Genomic DNA, 23791 nt, shown 5'->3' with positions numbered 1-23791 from the left:
AGAGTGTGTGTCAGCAGTGTGTGTCAGCAGAGTGTGTGTCAGCAGTGTGTGTCAGCAGAGTGTGTGTCAGCAGAGTGTGTGTCAGCAGAGTGTGTGTCAGCAGTGTGTGTCGGCAGAGTGCGTGTCGGCAGAGTGCGTGTCAGCAGTGTGTGTCAGCAGTGTGTGTCAGCAGTGTGTGTGTCAGCAGAGTGTGTGTCAGCAGAGTGTGTGTCAGCAGTGTGTGTGTCAGCAGAGTGTGTGTCGGCAGAGTGTGTGTCAGCAGTGTGTGTCAGCAGAGTGTGTGTCAGCAGAGTGTGTCAGCAGTGTGTGTCAGCAGAGTGTGTGTCAGCAGTGTGTGTCAGCAGTGTGTGTCAGCAGAGTGTGTGTGTGTCAGCAGTGTGTGTCAGCAGTGTGTGTCAGCAGAGTGTGTCTGTCAGCAGAGTTTGTGTCAGCAGTGTGTGTGTCAGCAGTGTGTGTGTCAGCAGTGTGTGTGTCAGCAGAGTGTGTCTGTCAGCAGAGTGTGTCTGTCAGCAGTGTGTGTGTCAGCAGTGTGTGTCAGCAGAGTGTGTGTCAGCAGAGTGTGTGTCAGCAGTGTGTGTCAGCAGAGTGTGTGTCAGCAGTGTGTCTGTCAGCAGAGTGTGTGTGTCAGCAGAGTATGTGTCAGCAGTGTGTGTGTCAGCAGAGTGTGTGTCAGCAGAGTGTGTGTCAGCAGAGTGTGTGTCAGCAGAGTGTGTCAGCAGTGTGTGTGTCAGCAGAGTGTGTGTCAGCAGTGTGTGTGTGTGTCAGCAGTGTGTGTGTCGGCAGAGTGTGTGTCAGCAGTGTGTGTGTCAGCAGTGTGTGTCAGCAGAGTGTGTGTCAGCAGAGTGTGTGTCAGCAGTGTGTGTCAGCAGTGTGTGTGTCAGCAGTGTGTGTGTCAGCAGTGTGTGTGTCAGCAGTGTGTGTGTCAGCAGTGTGTGTCAGCAGTGTGTGTATCAGCAGAGTGTGTGTCAGCAGTGTGTGTGTCAGCAGAGTGTGTGTCAGCAGAGTGTGTGTCAGCAGTGTGTGTGTCAGCAGTGTGTGTGTCAGCAGTGTGTGTGTCAGCAGTGTGTCTGTCAGCAGTTTGTGTGTCGGCAGAGTGTGTGTCGGCAGAGTGTGTGTCGGCAGAGTGTGTGTCGGCAGTGTGTGTGTCAGCAGTGTGTGTCAGCAGAGTGTGTGTCAGCAGAGTGTGTGTCAGCAGTGTGTGTCAGCAGTGTGTGTCAGCAGTGTGTGTGTCAGCAGTGTGTGTGTCAGCAGTGTGTGTGTCAGCAGTGTGTGTCAGCAGTGTGTGTCAGCAGTGTGTGTATCAGCAGAGTGTGTGTCAGCAGTGTGTGTGTCAGCAGAGTGTGTGTCAGCAGAGTGTGTGTCAGCAGTGTGTGTCAGCAGAGTGTGTGTCAGCAGAGTGTGTGTCAGCAGTGTGTGTGTCAGCAGTGTGTGAGTCAGCAGTGTGTCTGTCAGCAGTTTGTGTGTCGGCAGAGTGTGTGTCGGCAGAGTGTGTGTCGGCAGTGTGTGTCGGCAGTGTGTGTGTCGGCAGAGTGTGTGTCAGCAGTGTGTGTGTCAGCAGTGTGTGTGTCAGCAGTGTGTGTGTCAGCAGTGTGTGTGTCAGCAGAGTGTGTGTCAGCAGTGTGTGTGTCAGCAGTGTGTGTGTCAGCAGTGTGTGTGTCAGCAGTGTGTGTTAGCAGAGTGTGTGTCAGCAGTGTGTATGTCAGCAGAGTGTGTGTGTGTCAGCAGAGTGTGTGTGTGTCAGCAGAGTGTGTGTCAGCAGAGTGTGTGTCAGCAGAGTGTGTGTCAGCAGAGTGTGTGTGTCAGCAGAGTGTGTGTCAGCAGTGTGTGTGTCAGCAGTGTGTGTGTCAGCAGAGTGTGTGTCAGCAGAGTGTGTGTCAGCAGAGTGTGTGTCAGCAGAGTGTGTGTCAGCAGAGTGTGTGTCAGCAGTGTGTGTGTCAGCAGAGTGTGTGTCAGCAGTGTGTGTCAGCAGAGTGTGTGTCAGCAGTGTGTGTGTCAGCAGAGTGTGTGTCAGTAGTGTGTGTCAGCAGTGTGTGTCAGCAGAGTGTGTCAGCAGAGTGTGTGTGTGTCAGCAGAGTGTGTGTCAGCAGAGTGTGTGTCAGCAGTGTGTGTCAGCAGTGTGTGTCAGTAGAGTGTGTCAGCAGAGTGTGTCAGCAGAGTGTGTGTGTGTCAGCAGAGTGTGTGTCAGCAGTGTGTGTGTGTCAGCAGAGTGTGTGTCAGCAGTGTGTGTGTCAGCAGTGTGTGTCAGCAGAGTGTGTGTGTGTCAGCAGTGTGTGTCAGCAGAGTGTGTGTCAGCAGTGTGTGTGTGTCAGCAGTGTGTGTGTGTCAGCAGAGTGTGTGTGTGTCAGCAGTGTGTGTCAGCAGAGTGTGTGTCAGCAGAGTGTGTGTCAGCAGTGTGTGTGTCAGCAGTGTGTGTCAGCAGTGTGTGTCAGCAGTGTGTGTCAGCAGTGTGTGTCAGCAGTGTGTGTCAGCAGTGTGTGTGTCAGTAGTGTGTGTGTCAGCAGTGTGTGTCAGCAGAGTGTGTGTCAGCAGAGTGTGTGTCAGCAGTGTGTGTCAGCAGTGTGTGTGTCAGCAGTGTGTGTGTCAGCAGAGTGTGTGTCAGCAGTGTGTCTGTCAGCAGAGTGTGTGTGTCAGCAGAGTGTGTGTCAGCAGTGTGTGTGTCAGCAGAGTGTGTGTCAGCAGAGTGTGTGTCAGCAGAGTGTGTGTCAGCAGAGTGTGTCAGCAGAGTGTGTCAGCAGTGTGTGTCAGCAGAGTGTGTGTCGGCAGAGTGCGTGTCAGCAGTGTGCGTGTCAGCAGTGTGTGTCAGCAGAGTGTGTGTCAGCAGAGTGTGTGTCAGCAGTGTGTGTGTCAGTAGTGTGTGTGTGTGTCAGCAGTGTGTGTCGGCAGAGTGTGTGTCAGCAGAGTGTGTGTCAGCAGTGTGTGTGTCAGCAGTGTGTGTGTCAGCAGTGTGTGTCAGCAGAGTGTGTGTCAGCAGTGTGTGTCAGCAGAGTGTGTGTCAGCAGTGTGTGTGTCAGCAGTGTGTCTGTCAGCAGTTTGTGTGTCGGCAGAGTGTGTGTCGGCAGAGTGTGTGTCGGCAGAGTGTGTGTCGGCAGAGTGTGTGTCGGCAGAGTGTGTGTCGGCAGTGTGTGTGTCGGCAGAGTGTGTGTCAGCAGTCTGTGTCAGCAGTGTGTGTCAGCAGAGTGTGTGTCAGCAGAGTGTGTGTCAGCAGAGTGTGTGTGTGTCAGCAGTGTGTGTCAGCAGTGTGTGTGTCAGCAGAGTGTGTGTCAGCAGAGTGTGTGTGTCAGCAGAGTGTGTGTGTCAGCAGAGTGTGTGTCAGCAGTGTGTGTGTCAGCAGTGTGTGTCAGCAGAGTGTGTGTGTGTCAGCAGTGTGTGTCAGCAGAGTGTGTGTCAGCAGTGTGTGTGTGTCAGCAGTGTGTGTCAGCAGAGTGTGTCAGCAGTGTGTGTCAGCAGAGTGTGTGTGTGTCAGCAGTGTGTGTCAGCAGTGTGTGTCAGCAGAGTGTGTCTGTCAGCAGAGTTTGTGTCAGCAGTGTGTGTGTCAGCAGTGTGTGTGTCAGCAGTGTGTGTCAGCAGTGTGTGTGTCAGCAGTTTGTGTCAGCAGTGTTTGTCAGCAGTGTGTGTCAGCAGTGTGTGTGTCAGCAGTGTGTGTGTCAGCAGAGTGTGTCTGTCAGCAGAGTTTGTGTCAGCAGTGTGTGTGTCAGCAGTGTGTGTCAGCAGAGTGTGTGTCAGCAGAGTGTGTGTCAGCAGTGTGTGTCAGCAGAGTGTGTGTCAGCAGTGTGTCTGTCAGCAGAGTGTGTGTGTCAGCAGAGTGTGTGTCAGCAGTGTGTGTGTCAGCAGTGTGTGTGTCAGCAGAGTGTGTGTCAGCAGAGTGTGTGTCAGCAGAGTGTGTGTCAGCAGAGTGTGTGTCAGCAGAGTGTGTCAGCAGTGTGTGTCGGCAGAGTGCGTGTCGGCAGAGTGCGTGTCAGCAGTGTGTGTCAGCAGTGTGTGTGTCAGCAGAGTGTGTGTCAGCAGTGTGTGTGTCGGCAGAGTGTGTGTCAGCAGTGTGTGTCAGCAGAGTGTGTGTCAGCAGAGTGTGTCAGCAGTGTATGTCAGCAGAGTGTGTGTCAGCAGTGTGTGTCAGCAGAGTGTGTGTCAGCAGTGTGTCTGTCAGCAGAGTGTGTGTGTCAGCAGAGTGTGTGTCAGCAGTGTGTGTGTCAGCAGAGTGTGTGTCAGCAGAGTGTGTGTCAGCAGAGTGTGTGTCAGCAGAGTGTGTCAGCAGTGTGTGTCGGCAGAGTGCGTGTCGGCAGAGTGCGTGTCAGCAGTGTGTGTCAGCAGTGTGTGTGTCAGCAGAGTGTGTGTCAGCAGAGTGTGTGTCGGCAGAGTGTGTGTCGGCAGAGTGTGTGTCAGCAGTGTGTGTCAGCAGAGTGTGTGTCAGCAGTGTGTGTCAGCAGAGTGTGTGTCAGCAGTGTGTGTGTCAGCAGTGTGTGTGTCAGCAGTGTGTGTGTCAGCAGTGTGTGTGTCAGCAGAGTGTGTGTCAGCAGTGTGTGTGTCAGCAGAGTGTGTGTCAGCAGAGTGTGTGTCAGCAGTGTGTGTCAGCAGAGTGTGTGTCGGCAGAGTGTGTGTCGGCAGTGTGTGTGTCGGCAGTGTGTCTGTCGGCAGTGTGTCTGTCGGCAGTGTGTCTGTCGGCAGTTTGTGTGTCGGCAGTGTGTGTGTCGGCAGAGTGTGTGTCGGCAGAGTGTGTGTCGGCAGAGTGTGTGTCGGCAGAGTGTGTGTCGGCAGAGTGTGTGTCGGCAGAGTGTGTGTCGGCAGAGTGTGTGTCGGCAGTGTGTGTGTCGGCAGTGTGTGTGTCGGCAGAGTGTGTGTCAGCAGTGTGTGTGTCAGCAGAGTGTTTGTCAGCAGTGTGTGTGTCAGCAGTGTGTGTGTCAGCAGTGTGTCGGCAGTTTGAGTGTGTGTCGGCAGAGTGTGTGTCGGCAGAGTGTGTGTCGGCAGTGTGTGTGTCGGCAGTGTGTGTGTCGGCAGTGTGTGTGTCGGCAGTGTGTGTGTCGGCAGTGTGTGTGTCGGCAGTGTGTGTGTCAGCAGTGTGTGTGTCAGCAGAGTGTGTGTCAGCAGTGTGTGTGTCAGCAGTGTGTGTGTCAGCAGTGTGTGTGTCAGCAGAGTGTTCGTCAGCAGAGTGTGTGTCAGCAGTGTGTGTCAGCAGAGTGTGTGTCAGCAGAGTGTGTGTCGGCAGTGTGTGTGTCGGCAGAGTGTGTGTCGGCAGAGTGTGTGTCGGCAGAGTGTGTGTCGGCAGAGTGTGTGTCGGCAGAGTGTGTGTCGGCAGAGTGTGTGTGTCAGCAGAGTGTGTGTCAGCAGTGTATGTGTCAGCAGAGTGTGTGTGTCAGCAGAGTGTGTGTCGGCAGTGTGTGTGTCAGCAGAGTGTGTGTCGGCAGTGTGTGTGTCAGCAGTGTGTGTCAGCAGTGTGTGTCAGCAGTGTGTGTCAGCAGTGTGTGTCAGCAGTGTGTGTCAGCAGTGTGTGTGTCAGCAGTGTGTGTCAGCAGTGTGTGTCAGCAGAGTGTGTGTGTCAGCAGAGTGTGTGTGTCAGCAGAGTGTGTGTGTCAGCAGAGTGTGTGTGTCAGCAGAGTGTGTGTCAGCAGTGTGTGTGTCAGCAGTGTGTGTCAGCAGAGTGTGTGTGTGTCAGCAGTGTGTGTCAGCAGTGTGTGTGTGTCAGCAGTGTGTGTGTGTCAGCAGTGTGTGTCAGCAGAGTGTGTCAGCAGTGTGTGTCAGCAGTGTGTGTCAGCAGAGTGTGTCAGCAGTGTGTGTCAGCAGTGTGTGTCAGCAGAGTGTGTGTCAGCAGTGTGTGTGTCAGCAGTGTGTGTGTCAGCAGTGTGTGTCAGCAGTGTGTGTGTCAGCAGTGTGTGTGTCAGCAGAGTGTGTGTCAGCAGAGTTTGTGTCAGCAGTGTGTGTGTCAGCAGTGTGTGTGTCAGCAGTGTGTGTCAGCAGAGTGTGTGTCAGCAGAGTGTGTGTCAGCAGTGTGTGTCAGCAGAGTGTGTGTCAGCAGTGTGTCTGTCAGCAGAGTGTGTGTCAGCAGAGTGTGTGTCAGCAGTGTGTGTGTCAGCAGAGTGTGTGTCAGCAGAGTGTGTGTCAGCAGAGTGTGTGTCAGCAGAGTGTGTCAGCAGTGTGTGTGTCGGCAGAGTGCGTGTCAGCAGTGTGTGTCAGCAGAGTGTGTGTCAGCAGTGTGTGTGTCAGCAGAGTGTGTGTCAGCAGTGTGTGTGTCAGCAGTGTGTGTGTGTGTCAGCAGAGTGTGATTCGGCAGAGTGTGTGTCAGCAGTGTGTGTCAGCAGAGTGTGTGTCAGCAGAGTGTGTATCAGCAGAGTGTGTGTCAGCAGTGTGTGTGTCAGCAGAGTGTGTGTCAGCAGAGTGTGTCAGCAGTGTGTGTCAGCAGAGTGTGTGTCAGCAGTTTGTGTCAGCAGAGTGTGTGTCAGCAGAGTGTGTGTCAGCAGTGTGTGTGTCAGCAGTGTGTGTGTCAGCAGTGTGTGTGTCAGCAGTGTGTGTATCAGCAGAGTGTGTGTCAGCAGTGTGTGTGTCAGCAGAGTGTGTGTCAGCAGAGTGTGTGTCAGCAGTGTGTGTCAGCAGAGTGTGTGTCAGCAGAGTGTGTGTCAGCAGTGTGTGTGTCAGCAGTGTGTCTGTCAGCAGTTTGTGTGTCGGCAGAGTGTGTGTCGGCAGAGTGTGTGTCGGCAGAGTGTGTGTCGGCAGAGTGTGTGTCGGCAGTGTGTGTCGGCAGTGTGTGTGTCGGCAGTGTGTGTGTCGGCAGTGTGTGTGTCGGCAGTGTGTGTGTCGGCAGAGTGTGTGTCAGCAGTGTGTGTGTCAGCAGTGTGTGTGTCAGCAGTGTGTCTGTCAGCAGTTTGTGTGTCGGCAGAGTGTGTGTCGGCAGAGTGTGTGTCGGCAGAGTGTGTGTCGGCAGAGTGTGTGTCGGCAGAGTGTGTGTCGGCAGTGTGTGTGTCGGCAGTGTGTGTGTCGGCAGTGTGTGTGTCGGCAGTGTGTGTGTCAGCAGTGTGTGTGTCAGCAGAGTGTGTGTCAGCAGAGTGTGTGTCAGCAGTGTGTGTGTCAGCAGTGTGTGTGTCAGCAGTGTGTGTGTCAGCAGTGTGTGTCAGCAGAGTGTGTGTCAGCAGAGTGTGTGTCAGCAGAGTGTGTGTCAGCAGAGTGTGTGTCAGCAGAGTGTGTGTCAGCAGTGTGTGTGTCAGCAGAGTGTGTTAGCAGAGTGTGTGTCGGCAGAGTGTGTGTCGGCAGAGTGTGTGTCGGCAGAGTGTGTGTCGGCAGAGTGTGTGTCGGCAGAGTGTGTGTCGGCAGAGTGTGTGTCGGCAGTGTGTGTGTCAGCAGAGTCTGTGTGTCAGCAGAGTGTGTGTCAGCAGTGTGTGTGTCAGCAGAGTGTGTGTGTCAGCAGAGTGTGTGTCAGCAGTGTGTGTGTCAGCAGTGTGTGTGTCAGCAGTGTGTGTGTCAGCAGTGTGTGTCAGCAGTGTGTGTCAGCAGTGTGTGTCAGCAGTGTGTGTGTCAGCAGTGTGTGTCAGCAGTGTGTGTCAGCAGTGTGTGTCAGCAGAGTGTGTCAGCAGAGTGTGTCAGCAGTGTGTGTCAGCAGTGTGTGTCAGCAGTGTGTGTGTCAGCAGAGTGTGTGTCAGCAGAGTGTGTCAGCAGTGTGTGTCAGCAGAGTGTGTCAGCAGTGTGTGTCAGCAGAGTTTGTCAGCAGGGGGCAGCAGTGCGACTGAATAAATACCTGGATCCCGAAGTACTGGTGACCTTTGCCCTGCACCGCCTCCATCCACTCCAGCACCAGCTCCACCGCCTGCTCCAGAAGGTCAAAGTTCAGGTAGAGGCGGAGCAACGAGGCCGCGTCCACCAGCTGCAACCAGAGGCATTGTGGGTAAAGACCGGACCAGAGGCATTGTGGGTAAAGACCGGCCAGAGGCATTATGGGTCAGGACTGGTCCAGAGGCATTGTGGGTACAGAGAGGTGAAGTACCTTGTAGGCCGAGGTGACCCAGTCGGGCAGTGGGACGCCGTGGGACAGCAGTTTGGTGATGACGTGTCGGTGATGCTGACCACGACTTGAAAACCTGTCCAAGTACGAAGCCAAGAGCCGCCACGCCTCGTCTGTGGCACTGAGGGAGAGACATGGGTTTAAAGTGGGCCGGGCCACTGAGGGAGAGATACAAGGTTAAAGTAGGCCGGGCCACTGAGGGCCACGCCCCCTACAGGCTCCACAGTGAACTTTACCTGGATTCTTTGGTGTTGACGACGGTGGAGAGTTGGTTCACTGCCAACCAGCTCCAGGCTTCATTCTGAACCTCCTCTCCACCAAACTGCAGCTGTATACACCTGAGGAGCAGAGGAGGAGGAGCAGAGGAGGAGGAAGAGCAGAGGAGGAAGAGGAGCAGACGAGGAGGAAGAGGAGGAGCAGAGGAGCGGAGGAGGAGCAGAGGATGAAGAGGAGCAGGAAGAAGAGGAGCAGAGGAGGAAGAGGCGGAGGAGCAGCAGAAGAACATCCTTAGCATCTTCAGAGTTCACATCTTTAAACTGCTGCTGAACGAGTCAACACCACTTTAGAGACTTTGAAGTGTCTGTCACTTATGTTATAAACCACAGCGCCACCTGGAGCCACAGCACAGACACGATGGTGCAGAATGTGAAGGTCAAAGGTCTCACTTGAAGGTCAGTCCCTCGAACACCGGCGCGAGCGTCAAACCAAACGTCTGACACAGGGAAATGGCGGAGTCGAAGAGCCCGGTCTGAACCAGCAGCGCCACCATCTCCACGGCCGCAGCGCTGCCTACACAGGAAACAGCAAACAGGAAGTGAGCCGGGGCCAGGTCTGCAGAGCCGGTGGTAACAGGGCGAGGCTATACCGGCGATGGCAGCAGACGGAGGATGATGCTGAGCCAAAGTCAGACGACTCCGGGACAAAATGTACTCTTTCTCCAGGTCTTTGAGCTCCAGGATGTCAACATGACGATGCTCTGAAACAAACAACACGTTATGACCGTCGCCACTGGTCACACATACCATGGGTCCAGATGTTAGAGGAAGGGCATCTGGTTTGAGACATTAAATAGTTATACACTGAGCTATCTCTGGTCCTGTTTGTAAATTAAGCTATTACGTGTAATTACACAATTGCTCCACCAGATGGAGCTCATGTGCCATGATTCGGATGGAAAACCATTCAGTTAGCGGCTAACGTTAGCCTGTCCTTCCCTGGCACAGCTTTATTCATCTCTAAACTCTAAAGTATCAGGTGCAACATCAAGTGTCATTGATCATGTGTGACAGAGCACATGGTTCTGACCTGGTTCAGAGCTGAACTCTCCATCTGAGTTCCTCTTGGGTGAAGCTCCTGGACGCTCGTACTGAAACACACCATGAGATATGTGAACACACCAGGTCTACACCGAGTGTCTACACTGGGTCTACACCGGGTGTCTACACTGGGTCTACACCGAGTCTACACCGGGTCTACACCGGGTCTACACCGTGTCTACACCGAGTGTCTACACGGGGTCTACACCGAGTGTCTACATCGAGTGTCTACACTGGGTCTACACCGAGTGTCTACACCGAGTGTCTACATCGAGTGTCTACACCGAGTGTACACCGGGTCTACACCAAGTCGTACCGTGGCTCCGGAGGCCGGCTGCACGATCCAGGCGTACTCAGGGCGGATGAGACGCAGACAGTTCAGGGCCGACAGGTAACAGTTCACCTGCCTCTGAAGCCCCGCCCTCGAACGCACCTCTCGCCCCAAACGCATGCCAAGTTCGAACATCACTGTGCCCGCTGAGAGAGAGAGAGACATGAGAACATCACTGTGCCCGCTGAGAGAGAGACATGAGAACATCACTGTGCCCGCTGAGAGAGAGAGAGACATGAGAACATCACTGTGCCCGCTGAGAGAGAGAGACATGAGAACATCACTGTGCCCGCTGAGAGAGAGAGACATGAGAACATCACTGTGCCCGCTGTGAGAGAGAGAGACATGAGAACATCACTGTGCCCGCTGAGAGAGAGAGAGACATGAGAACATCACTGTGCCCGCTGTGAGAGAGAGAGACATGAGAACATCACTGTGCCCGCTGTGAGAGAGAGACATGAGAACATCACTGTGCCCGCTGAGAGAGAGAGACATGAGAACATCACTGTGCCCGCTGAGAGAGAGAGAGACATGAGAACATCACTGTGCCCGCTGAGAGAGAGAGACATGAGAACATCACTGTGCCCGCTGTGAGAGAGAGACATGAGAACATCACTGTGCCCGCTGAGAGAGAGAGACATGAGAACATCACTGTGCCCGCTGTGAGAGAGAGACATGAGAACATCACTGTGCCCGCTGTGAGAGAGAGACATGAGAACATCACTGTGCCCGCTGAGAGAGAGAGACATGAGAACATCACTGTGCCCGCTGAGAGAGAGAGACATGAGAACATCACTGTGCCCGCTGAGAGAGAGAGACATGAGAACATCACTGTGCCCGCTGAGAGAGAGAGACATGAGAACATCACTGTGCCCGCTGAGAGAGAGAGAGACATGAGAACATCACTGTGCCCGCTGTGAGAGAGAGAGACATGAGAACATCACTGTGCCCGCTGAGAGAGAGAGACATGAGAACATCACTGTGCCCGCTGTGAGAGAGAGACATGAGAACATCACTGTGCCCGCTGTGAGAGAGAGAGACATGAGAACATCACTGTGCCCGTTGTGAGAGAGAGAGACATGAGAACATCACTGTGCCCGCTGAGAGAGAGAGAGACATGAGAACATCACTGTGCCCGCTGAGAGAGAGAGACATGAGAACATCACTGTGCCCGCTGTGAGAGAGAGAGACATGAGAACATCACTGTGCCCGCTGAGAGAGAGAGAGACATGAGAACATCACTGTGCCCGCTGAGAGAGAGAGAGACATGAGAACATCACTGTGCCCGCTGAGAGAGAGAGACATGAGAACATCACTGTGCCCGCTGTGGGAGAGAGACATGAGAACATCACTGTGCCCGCTGAGAGAGAGAGACATGAGAACATCACTGTGCCCGCTGAGAGAGAGAGAGACATGAGAACATCACTGTGCCCGCTGTGAGAGAGAGACATGAGAACATCACTGTGCCCGCTGAGAGAGAGAGAGACATGAGAACATCACTGTGCCCGCTGTGAGAGAGAGACATGAGAACATCACTGTGCCCGCTGTGAGAGAGAGACATGAGAACATCACTGTGCCCGCTGTGAGAGAGAGAGACATGAGAACATCACTGTGCCCGCTGTGAGAGAGAGAGACATGAGAACATCACTGTGCCCGCTGAGAGAGAGAGAGACATGAGAACATCACTGTGCCCGCTGTGAGAGAGAGAGACATGAGAACATCACTGTGCCCGTTGTGAGAGAGAGACATGAGAACATCACTGTGCCCGCTGTGAGAGAGAGAGAGAGAGACATGAGAACATCACTGTGCCCGCTGAGAGAGAGAGAGACATGAGAACATCACTGTGCCCGCTGTGAGAGAGAGAGACATGAGAACATCACTGTGCCCGCTGAGAGAGAGACATGAGAACATCACTGTGCCCGCTGTGAGAGAGAGACATGAGAACATCACTGTGCCCGCTGTGAGAGAGAGAGAGAGAGACATGAGAACATCACTGTGCCCGCTGTGAGAGAGAGAGACATGAGAACATCACTGTGCCCGCTGAGAGAGAGAGAGACATGAGAACATCACTGTGCCCGCTGAGAGAGAGAGAGACATGAGAACATCACTGTGCCCGCTGTGAGAGAGAGAGACATGAGAACATCACTGTGCCCGCTGTGAGAGAGAGACATGAGAACATCACTGTGCCCGCTGTGAGAGAGAGAGACATGAGAACATCACTGTGCCCGCTGAGAGAGAGAGACATGAGAACATCACTGTGCCCGCTGAGAGAGAGAGACATGAGAACATCACTGTGCCCGCTGTGGGAGAGAGACATGAGAACATCACTGTGCCCGCTGAGAGAGAGAGAGAGAGAGACATGAGAACATCACTGTGCCCGCTGTGAGAGAGAGACATGAGAACATCACTGTGCCCGCTGTGAGAGAGAGAGACATGAGAACATCACTGTGCCCGCTGAGAGAGAGAGAGACATGAGAACATCACTGTGCCCGCTGTGAGAGAGAGAGAGAGAGACATGAGAACATCACTGTGCCCGCTGAGAGAGAGAGAGACATGAGAACATCACTGTGCCCGCTGTGAGAGAGAGACATGAGAACATCACTGTGCCCGCTGTGAGAGAGAGAGAGAGAGACATGAGAACATCACTGTGCCCGCTGTGAGAGAGAGAGACATGAGAACATCACTGTGCCCGCTGAGAGAGAGACATGAGAACATCACTGTGCCCGCTGTGAGAGAGAGAGAGAGAGACATGAGAACATCACTGTGCCCGCTGAGAGAGAGAGAGACATGAGAACATCACTGTGCCCGCTGAGAGAGAGAGAGACATGAGAACATCACTGTGCCCGCTGTGAGAGAGAGAGACATGAGAACATCACTGTGCCCGCTGAGAGAGAGAGAGACATGAGAACATCACTGTGCCCGCTGTGAGAGAGAGACATGAGAACATCACTGTGCCCGCTGTGAGAGAGAGAGAGAGAGACATGAGAACATCACTGTGCCCGCTGTGAGAGAGAGAGACATGAGAACATCACTGTGCCCGCTGAGAGAGAGAGAGACATGAGAACATCACTGTGCCCGCTGAGAGAGAGAGAGACATGAGAACATCACTGTGCCCGCTGTGAGAGAGAGAGACATGAGAACATCACTGTGCCCGCTGAGAGAGAGAGACATGAGAACATCACTGTGCCCGCTGAGAGAGAGAGACATGAGAACATCACTGTGCCCGCTGTGAGAGAGAGACATGAGAACATCACTGTGCCCGCTGTGAGAGAGAGAGACATGAGAACATCACTGTGCCCGCTGAGAGAGAGAGACATGAGAACATCACTGTGCCCGCTGTGAGAGAGAGAGAGAGAGACATGAGAACATCACTGTGCCCGCTGTGAGAGAGAGAGACATGAGAACATCACTGTGCCCGCTGAGAGAGAGAGAGACATGAGAACATCACTGTGCCCGCTGAGAGAGAGAGAGACATGAGAACATCACTGTGCCCGCTGTGAGAGAGAGAGACATGAGAACATCACTGTGCCCGCTGAGAGAGAGAGACATGAGAACATCACTGTGCCCGCTGAGAGAGAGAGACATGAGAACATCACTGTGCCCGCTGTGAGAGAGAGAGACATGAGAACATCACTGTGCCCGCTGTGAGAGAGAGAGACATGAGAACATCACTGTGCCCGCTGTGAGAGAGAGAGACATGAGAACATCACTGTGCCCGCTGTGAGAGAGAGACATGAGAACATCACTGTGCCCGCTGAGAGAGAGAGACATGAGAACATCACTGTGCCCGCTGAGAGAGAGAGACATGAGAACATCACTGTGCCCGCTGTGAGAGAGAGACATGAGAACATCACTGTGCCCGCTGAGAGAGAGAGACATGAGAACATCACTGTGCCCGCTGTGAGAGAGAGAGACATGAGAACATCACTGTGCCCGCTGAGAGAGAGAGACATGAGAACATCACTGTGCCCGCTGAGAGAGAGAGACATGAGAACATCACTGTGCCCGCTGTGAGAGAGAGACATGAGAACATCACTGTGCCCGCTGTGAGAGAGAGACATGAGAACATCACTGTGCCCGCTGAGAGAGAGAGACATGAGAACATCACTGTGCCCGCTGAGAGAGAGAGACATGAGAACATCACTGTGCCCGCTGAGAGAGAGAGAGAGAGAGAGACATGAGAACATCACTGTGCCCGCCCTCTTTATGGTGCCCCGCCCTCTTTATGGATGGTGCCCCGCCCTCTTTATGGATGGTGCCCCGCCCTCTTCATCGTGCGTACCTTTCCTGTAGTTGTGTCTCTGGATGTGAAAGGCGTAAAGCAGCTCGTAATAATTGTGCGACAGAAGGTCCAGACTCCGAGCGCGAGACTCGATGATGTTCACCACCTGAAACACACAGGAAGGTCAGGGGGAACGTCTGGGGGAAGGGGTCAGGGGGAAGGTCAGGGGGAAGGGGTCAGGGGGAACGCCAGGGGGAACGTCAGCTCCACAAGAGAGCGAGAGGAGGAAAGTGTGACTGCACCTCGTCGTGAAGGTTGACGTAGGAGAACTGCACCAGGTCCTGGAGCTGAGAACGCTCACACAGAACTACCACCAGCTGACGCAGGCAATCCAGCTGCCTGCAGGGGACGACAGACCACATCAACAAGTGAACGGCAACAGGGAGCGATCCAACACCCGACACCCCAACACCGGACACCCTAACACCCGACACCCTAACACCCCAACACCGGACACCCTAACACCCGACACCCTAACACCCCGACACCCTAACACCCCGACACCCCAACACCGGACACCCTAACACCGGACACCCTAACACCCGACACCCTAACACCCGACACCCTAACACCCCGACACCCTAACACCCCGACACCCCAACACCGGACACCCTAACACCCGACACCCTAACACCCCGACACCCCAACACCGGACACCCTAACACCCGACACCCTAACACCCCGACACCCTAACACCCCGACACCCCAACACCGGACACCCCAACACCGGACACCCTAACACCCGACACCCTAACACCCCAACACCGGACACCCTAACACCCGACACCCTAACACCCCGACACCCCAACACCGGACACCCTAACACCGGACACCCTAACACCGGACACCCTAACACCGGACACCCTAACACCCGACACCCTAACACCCCGACACCCCAACACCGGACACCCTAACACCCGACACCCTAACACCCCGACACCCCAACACCGGACACCCTAACACCCGACACCCTAACACCCCGACACCCCAACACCGGACACCCTAACACCGGACACCCTAACACCCGACACCCTAACACCCGACACCCCAACACCGGACACCCTAACACCCGACACCCTAACACCCGACACCCTAACACCCCAACACCGGACACCCTAACACCCGACACCCTAACACCCCAACACCGGACACCCTAACACCCCGACACCCCAACACCGGACACCCTAACACCGGACACCCTAACACCCGACACCCTAACACCCGACACCCTAACACCCCAACACCGGACACCCTAACACCCCGACACCCCAACACCGGACACCCTAACACCGGACACCCTAACACCGGACACCCTAACACACAAACACCCCAACACCGGACACCCTAACACCCCGACACCCCAACACCGGACACCCTAACACCCCGACACCCCAACACCGGACACCCTAACACCGGACACCCTAACACCCGACACCCTAACACCCGACACCCCAACACCGGACACCCTAACACCCCGACACCCCAACACCCTAACACCCGACACCCTAACACCCGACACCCTAACACCCCAACACCGGACACCCTAACACCCGACACCCTAACACCCCAACACCGGACACCCTAACACCCCGACACCCCAACACCGGACACCCTAACACCGGACACCCTAACACACAAACACCCCAACACCGGACACCCTAACACCCCGACACCCCAACACCGGACACCCTAACACCCCGACACCCCAACACCGGACACCCTAACACCCGACACCCTAACACCCGACACCCTAACACCCCAACACCGGACACCCTAACACCCCGACACCCCAACACCCTAACACCCGACACCCTAACACCCGACACCCTAACACCCCAACACCGGACACCCTAACACCCCAACACCGGACACCCTAACACCCGACACCCTAACACCCCAACACCGGACACCCTAACACCCCGACACCCCAACACCGGACACCCTAACACCGGACACCCTAACACACAAACACCCCAACACCGGACACCCTAACACCCCGACACCCCAACACCGGACACCCCAACACCGGACACCCCAACACCGGACACCCCAACACCGGACACCCTAACACCGGACACCCTAACACCCCGACACCCCAACACCGGACACCCCAACACCGGACACCCCAACACCGGACACCCCAACACCCCGACACTGGGTAAAAGCAGAACTAACAACTAAACCAGGACCATGAATAAACGAGGGACTAATCTAGAATTAAACCAGAACTAAAGCAGTAAAGCATAAATACTAGCGTGTATAAAAGTATGTACATGCTGGAGTCTGGATTCTGCGTCAGAGCTTCGTACGCTTCGCTGTTGTGGCCCAGATCCAAGTGATGTTTGAAGATCCGGGTCCACAGCGCTGCCTGCAGGAACACACATGAACTACAGTCAGGAACACGCGCGGACTACAGTCAGGAACACGCGCGGACTACAGTCAGGAACACGCGCGGACTACAGTCAGGAACACGCGCGGACTACAGTCAGGAACACGCGCGGACTACAGTCAGGAACACGCGCGGACTACAGTCAGGAACACGCGCGGACTACAGTCACAACACGCGCGGACTACAGTCACAACACGCGCGGACTACAGTCACAACACGCGCGGACTACAGTCACAACACGCGCGGACTACAGTCACAACACGCGCGGACTACAGTCACAACACGAGCGGACTACAGTCAGAACACGAGCGGACTACAGTCAGAACACGAGCGGACTACAGTCAGAACACGAGCGGACTACAGTCAGAACACGAGCGGACTACAGTCAGAACACGCGCGGACTACAGTCAGAACACGCGCGGACTAGTCAGAACACGAGCGGACTACAGTCAGAACACGCGCAGACTACAGTCAGAACACGAGCGGACTAGTCAGAACACGAGCGGACTACAGCCAGGAACACGCGTGAACTACTACTAGGGCAGATTAGGCGTTTGGCCGAGAGAGACTTTCGTTGGTGGAAACAAATGACGAGAGCACAGCAGAGCAGAGGCTGCAGAACGTCTTCATATCAGAGTGTTTACCACGATCGAGAGCAAAGTGAGAACAGTGATTAGATGTTAGGACCTGAGAGGAGGCGTCGCCGGCCGCTTCAGTGATGGCCAAAGTCGAGAGCTGAATCACAAGTTCAGGGAGACCGACGTCCTCCAGCAAACGCAGCACCTGCACCAGACAGACAATCAGTCACCTTACACCCGGTGGAACTGTAGAGACTCTGAACCCTGCTGAGGCCCCAAGTACAAATTCTTGAAATAGTTGAGTACTGCCACCTCTGGTACTGCAGTAGTAGTACTCATACCTTGTTGTAGTACTGCAGTCTGGCAGTAGGAGCCGCCTCTTCGTCCTCGGCTCCCGTGAGCTTCATCAGAAACTCCTCTTTCTCCGCTTCATTTGCCGCTTCCTGGAAACACCGCAGAGCCTGCAACAGAGAAACGTGTCAGATGCCCTCCCAACATGCTGTGCCATCCACATAAATAAACTTAGACTGCAACAGCAAGTTTACTCAGAGGAACTAAAAGAAGAGAGCACATTACGCCGGTGCTGGAGTCTCTTCACTGGCCCCTGTCCAGTTAAGAATCACATTTAAACTCCTCCTCCTGACTTACAAAGCCATAAATGACATGGCCCCTCCCACCTCAAAGATGCTATAGAACCATCTCATCCAATCAGAGCTCTTCACTCTCTAAATGCTGGCCTTCTGGTGGTCCCAAGAGTCTCTAAAAGCACAGTAGGATGTGTAGCCTTCTGGTGGTCCCAAGAGTCTCTAAAAGCACAGTAGGAGGTAGAGCCTTCTGGTGGTGCCAAGAGTCTCTAAAAGCACAGTAGGAGGTAGAGCCTTCTGGTGGTTCCAAGAGTCTCTAAAAGCACAGTAGGAGGTAGAGCCTTCTGGTGGTTCCAAGAGTCTCTAAAAGCACAGTAGGAGGTAGAGCCTTCTGGTGGTCCCAACCCAAATCTCTGCCTTTGGCGTCGAGTCCTGACCCTTTGGTGTGGTCCACCGGGTGTGTGTCAGATGCCCTCCCGTACCTTCTGTCCTTCTCCGGTGGCGAGGTAGCACTGTCCCAGCATGAACCTGCAGGAGCCGATGTTCACCTGACACCAAGGTCCAACCAGACGCACGTACTCCTGTGAACAAGGAGGAACATCTGAGAACAAGGAGGAACATCTGAGAACAAGGAGGAACATCTGAGAACAAGGAGGAACATCTGAGAACAAGGAGGAACATCTGATGAGAACAAGGAGGAACATCTGAGAACAAGGAGGAACATCTGAGAACGAGGAGAAACATCTGAGAACAAGGAGGAACATCTGATGAGAACAAGGAGGAACATCTGAGAACGAGGAGGAACATCTGAGAACGAGGAGGAACATCTGAGAACGAGGAGGAACATCTGAGAACGAGGAGGAACATCTGAGAACGAGGAGGAACATCTGAGAACAAGGAGGAACATCTGAGAACAAGGAGGAACATCTGAGAACAAGGAGGAACATCTGAGAACAAGGAGGAACATCTGATGAGAACAAGGAGGAACATCTGAGAACAAGGAGGAACATCTGAGAACAAGGAGGAACATCTGATGAGAACAAGGAGGAACATCTGAGAACAAGGAGGAACATCTGAGAACGAGGAGGAACATCTGAGAACGAGGAGGAACATCTGAGAACAAGGAGGAACATCTGAGAACAAGGAGGAACATCTGAGAACGAGGAGGAACATCTGAGAACGAGGAGAAACATCTGAGAACGAGGAGGAACATCTGAGAACGAGGAGGAACATCTGAGAACGAGGAGGAACATCTGAGAACGAGGAGGAACATCTGAGAACGAGGAGGAACATCTGAGAACAAGGAGGAACATCTGAGAACAAGGAGGAACATCTGAGAACGAGGAGGAACATCTGAGAACAAGGAGGAACATCTGAGAACGAGGAGGAACATCTGAGAACGAGGAGGAACATCTGAGAACGAGACCATTTCACCCTGGGACTGGTCAGAAGAACAGGGACATCTCCGTACAAGATGAACCTGTATGAAGCGGGTGAAGAGCAGAGGCCTCACCTGCAGCTGAGTGTATTGACAGTTGGCCATCAGACACTCAGGGAACTGGAACCCAGGATTACTGGGCCAACTGTGAAACTGGGTTAAGGAAGAACAGTTCTCCAAGAAACATGTGAAACGTCACGGACCAAATGTGAAACGTCACGGACCAAATGTGAAACGTCACGGACCAAATGTGAAACGTCACGGACCAAATGTGAAACGTCACGGACCAAAAGTGAAACGTGTACTTTATGAAGGATGCAGACTAAACAGTGTGTACTTAATGAAGGATGCAGACTAAACAGTGTGTACTTAATGAAGGATGCAGACTAAACAGTGTGTACTTAATGAAGGATGCAGACTAAACAGTGTGTACTTAATGAAGGATGCAGACTAAACAGTGTGTACTTTATGAAGGATGCAGATTAAACAGTGTGTACTTTATGAAGGATGCAGACTAAACAGTGTGTACTTTATGAAGGATGCAGACTAAACAGTGTGTACTTAATGAAGGATGCAGACTAAACAGTGTGTACTTAAAGGATGCGGACTAAACAGTGTGTACTTAATGAAGGATGCAGACTAAACAGTGTGTACTTAATGAAGGATGCAGACTAAACAGTGTGTACTTAATGAAGGATGCAGACTAAACAGTGTGTACTTAAAGGATGCAGACTAAACAGTGTGTACTTAATGAAGGATGCAGACTAAACAGTGTGTACTTAATGAAGGATGCAGACTAAACAGTGTGTACTTAATGAAGGATGCAGACTAAACAGTGTGTACTTAAAGGATGCAGACTAAACAGTGTGTACTTAATGAAGGATGCAGACTAAACAGTGTGTACTTAATGAAGGATGCAGACTAAACCGTGTGTACTTAATGAAGGATGCAGACTAAACAGTGTGTACTTAATGAAGGATGCAGACTAAACAGTGTGTACTTTATGAAGGATGCAGATTAAACATGGTGTACTTTATGAAGGATGCAGATTAAACATGGTGTACTTTATGAAGGATGCAGACTAAACAGTGTGTACTTTATGAAGGATGCAGACTAAACAGTGTGTACTTAATGAAGGATACAGACTAAACAGTGTGTACTTAAAGGATGCAGACTAAACAGTGTGTACTTAATGAAGGATGCAGACTAAACAGTGTGTACTTAATGAAGGATGCAGACTAAACAGTGTGTACTTAATGAAGGATGCAGACTAAACAGTGTGTACTTAAAGGATGCAGACTAAACAGTGTGTACTTAATGAAGGATGCAGACTAAACAGTGTGTACTTAATGAAGGATGCAGACTAAACAGTGTGTACTTAATGAAGGATGCAGACTAAACAGTGTGTACTTAATGAAGGATGCAGACTAAACAGTGTGTACTTAAAGGATGCAGACTAAACAGTGTGTACTTAATGAAGGATGCAGACTAAACAGTGTGTACTTAATGAAGGATGCAGACTAAACAGTGTGTACTTAATGAAGGATGCAGACTAAACAGTGTGTACTTAATGAAGGATGCAGACTAAACAGTGTGTACTTTATGAAGGATGCAGATTAAACATGGTGTACTTTATGAAGGATGCAGACTAAACAGTGTGTACTTTATGAAGGATGCAGACTAAACACGGTGTACTTTATGAAGGATGCAGACTAAACACGGTGTACTTTATGAAGGATGCAGACTAAACACGGTGTACTTTCTGAAGGATGCAGACTAAACACGGTGTACTTTCTGAAGGATGCAGACTAAACACTGTGTACTTTGTGTACTTTCTGAAGGATACAGACTCTGTCCGAGCAGGAGCACGACGCTGGAGACCATGTGACTCCACTGCAGCAGCTCGGCTTCACTGTTCCTCTGAGAATAGATCTGAGCGATGATGGTTTTACGAGCCACGGTCTGATAGAAGAGCTCCACCACCGTCTGAGGACTCAGCACTGGAGGACAAAGTCATTTCACTATCGAGGACACGAGGAGAAACATTTTTAGAGTTCACACTTTGATAACTCTTTCTTTACACAGTACGGTCATTCTCAAACTAAAAACACTAACACTTTCCTCATGTTTCCATGTGGTCTGATAAAGCTACAGATCATTTAAGGTTGAAGCGCGTTAGGATGAAGCGCGAAGCGCGTTAGGATGAAGCGCGAAGCGCGTTAGGATGAAGCGCGTTAGGGTGAAGCGCGAAGCGCGTTAGGATGAAGCGCGTTAGGGTGAAGCGCGTTAGGGTGAAGCGCGTTAGGGTGAAGCGCGTTAGGGTGAAGCGCGTTAGGGTGAAGCGTGTTAGGGTGTTAGGATGAAGCGCGTTAGGATGAAGCGCGTTAGGGTGAAGCGCGAAGCGCGTTAGGATGAAGCGCGTTAGGGTGAAGCGCGTTAGGGTGTTAGGATGAAGCGCGTTAGGATGAAGCGTGAAGCGCGTTAAGGGTGTTAGGATGAAGCGCGCGTTAGGATGAAGCGTGAAGCGCGTTAAGGGTGTTAGGATGAAGCGCGCGTTAGAATGAAGCGTGAAGCGCGTTAAGGGTGTTAGGATGAAGCGCGCGTTAGGATGAAGCGTGAAGCGCGTTAAGGGTGTTAGGATGAAGCGCGCGTTAGGATGAAGCGTGAAGCGCGTTAAGGGTGTTAGGATGAAGCGCGCGTTAGGATGAAGCGTGAAGCGCGTTAAGGGTGTTAGGATGAAGCGCGCGTTAGGATGAAGCGTGAAGCGCGTTAGGGTGTTAGGATGAAGCATGAAGCGCGCGTTAGGATGAAGCAGCGCGCGTTAGGATGAAGCATGAAGCGCGCGTTAGGATGAAGCATGAAGCGCGCGTTAGGATGAAGCATGAAGCGCGCGTTAGGATGAAGCATGAAGCGCGCGTTAGGATGAAGCATGAAGCGCGCGTTAGGATGAAGCATGAAGCGCGCGTTAGGATGAAGCATGAAGCGCGCGTTAGGATGAAGCATGAAGCGCGCGTTAGGATGAAGCATGAAGCGCGCGTTAGGATGAAGCATGAAGCGCGCGTTAGGATGAAGCATGAAGCGCGCGTTAGGATGAAGCATGAAGCGCGCGTTAGGATGAAGCATGAAGCGCGCGTTAGGATGAAGCATGAAGCGCGCGTTAGGATGAAGCAGCGCGCGTTAGGATGAAGCATGAAGCGCGCGTTAGGATGAAGCATGAAGCGCGCGTTAGGATGAAGCATGAAGCGCGCGTTAGGATGAAGCATGAAGCGCGCGTTAGGATGAAGCATGAAGCGCGCGTTAGGATGAAGCATGAAGCGCGCGTTAGGATGAAGCAGCGCGCGTTAGGATGAAGCAGCGCGCGTTAGGATGAAGCAGCGCGCGTTAGGATGAAGCAGCGCGCGTTAGGATGAAGCAGCGCGCGTTAGGATGAAGCAGCGCGCGATAGGATGAAGCAGCGCGCGTTAGGATGAAGCAGCGCGCGTTAGGATGGGGCGCGCGTTAGGATGAGGCGCGCGTTAGGATGAGGCGCGCGTTAGGATGAGGCGCGCGTTAGGATGAAGCAGCGCGCGTTAGGATGAGGCGCGCGTTAGGATGAGGCGCGCGTTAGGATGAGGAGCGCGTTAGGATGAGGCGCGCGTTAGGATGAGGCGCGCGTTAGGATGAGGCGCGCGTTAGGATGAGGCGCGCGTTAGGATGAAGCAGCGCGCGTTAGGATGAGGCGCGCGTTAGGATGAGGAGCGCGTTAGGATGAGGCGCGCGTTAGGATGAGGCGCGCGTTAGGATGAGGCGCGCGTTAGGATGAGGCGCGCGTTAGGATGAGGCGCGCGTTAGGATGGGGCGCGCGTTAGGATGAGGAGCGCGTTAGGATGAGCTCAGACCTGTTCTGTTGGAGAGCGTGGTGGAGTCGGACAGCTCCAGGACAGTGAGGTGCTGCAGGTTTGCATCGCTGAGGAAACAAACAAACAAACAAACAGACTTCACATCGAGACGATCCACTAACGAGCCCAGGTTCTGCTCAAGTCGCCACAAAAGCAGCGCCCTCATTTCCAGAGGTGAGAGTAACGAAGCACAAAAGTAAAAATACTGTCCTTGAAGTAATTTTACATGCGATCCTTTTAACTGTTACTGCACGACACGTGAGAGCAGGATCTGTGTGTTCAACAGGGATAATAAAGTACGTACATGGTGTCGAGGGGGACGGAGGAGGCCAGAGTCTGGGAGATGTTCTTCAGAAGGTGATATGAGGACAGCAGATGAGAACTGCGTGGAATCAAGTCCTGTTGCAACTGCAACAACCAAGCTCCGCCTCCGAGGAGCACCTGAGAGGGGGAGGAGAGATAGGACAGGGAGGAGAGAGAGGGGGGAGGAGAGAGGGAAGGGGAGGAGAGAGAGAGGGGGAGGAGAGCGGTAGGACAGGGAGGAGAGAGGGAGGAGAGAGAGGGGGGGAGGAGAGAGGGAAGGGGAGGAGAGAGGGAGGAGAGAGAGGGGGAGGAGAGAGGGAGGAGAGAGAGAGGGGGAGGAGAAAGGCCAAACACCTGTCAGTCAGACCATCAGCTTTCCTCTGAAAACCCCATCTGGGTCGAGTTCTACTCACGTTGTCTCCGAAGCGCAGGTAAAGCTTCTGGAGGATGAGCAGGTCCCGACAGAACTGAGCCCTCGTCATAGCGACCGTCACCAGGGCCTGGGAAACCATGGCAACGGCTGTGGAGCTGCCGAAAAGCTGCGAGAGGCTGAGGCGAGTCTGAAGGGACTGAGCTGGAGCCATGGAGAAGAAGACAGTCATTCACCCTATTCTAACACCTGTAAGACCGGGTCCTAGCCCCGGGTCTAAGTGCAGTGGGTCTAAGTGCAGTGGGTCTAAGTGCAGTGGGTCTAAGTGCAGTGGGTCTAAG

General features: G+C 53.3%; 1 protein-coding gene across 1 annotated transcript in view; it reads right to left on the bottom strand.

Moving 5' to 3' along the window:
- Positions 1-23791, bottom strand: part of nup160 (nucleoporin 160) — a 47562-nt gene that overhangs the window by 13237 nt on the left and 10534 nt on the right. The window contains exons 15-32 of the mRNA XM_072434654.1: positions 23494-23654; positions 23082-23218; positions 22778-22845; positions 20746-20899; positions 18975-19044; positions 17944-18042; positions 17219-17338; positions 16987-17082; positions 16184-16278; positions 14153-14249; positions 13911-14016; positions 9614-9774; positions 9287-9347; positions 8847-8957; positions 8647-8770; positions 8218-8319; positions 7964-8102; positions 7718-7843 (exon numbers count right to left, since the gene is read on the bottom strand). Coding sequence (XP_072290755.1) covers positions 7718-7843; positions 7964-8102; positions 8218-8319; positions 8647-8770; positions 8847-8957; positions 9287-9347; positions 9614-9774; positions 13911-14016; positions 14153-14249; positions 16184-16278; positions 16987-17082; positions 17219-17338; positions 17944-18042; positions 18975-19044; positions 20746-20899; positions 22778-22845; positions 23082-23218; positions 23494-23654 — 2027 coding nt within the window. The remainder of the gene's footprint in view (positions 1-7717; positions 7844-7963; positions 8103-8217; positions 8320-8646; positions 8771-8846; positions 8958-9286; positions 9348-9613; positions 9775-13910; positions 14017-14152; positions 14250-16183; positions 16279-16986; positions 17083-17218; positions 17339-17943; positions 18043-18974; positions 19045-20745; positions 20900-22777; positions 22846-23081; positions 23219-23493; positions 23655-23791) is intronic.

Source organism: Eucyclogobius newberryi, unplaced genomic scaffold (genome assembly GCF_026437365.1).
Source record: "Eucyclogobius newberryi isolate DKJ021-1_F unplaced genomic scaffold, fEucNew1.0.hap1 SCAF_7, whole genome shotgun sequence".
NCBI classification, from domain to species: Eukaryota; Metazoa; Chordata; class Actinopteri; order Gobiiformes; family Gobiidae; genus Eucyclogobius; species Eucyclogobius newberryi.
The sequence above is the reverse complement of the archived record's forward strand: the minus strand, read 5'-3'. Positions and strand labels throughout refer to the sequence as shown.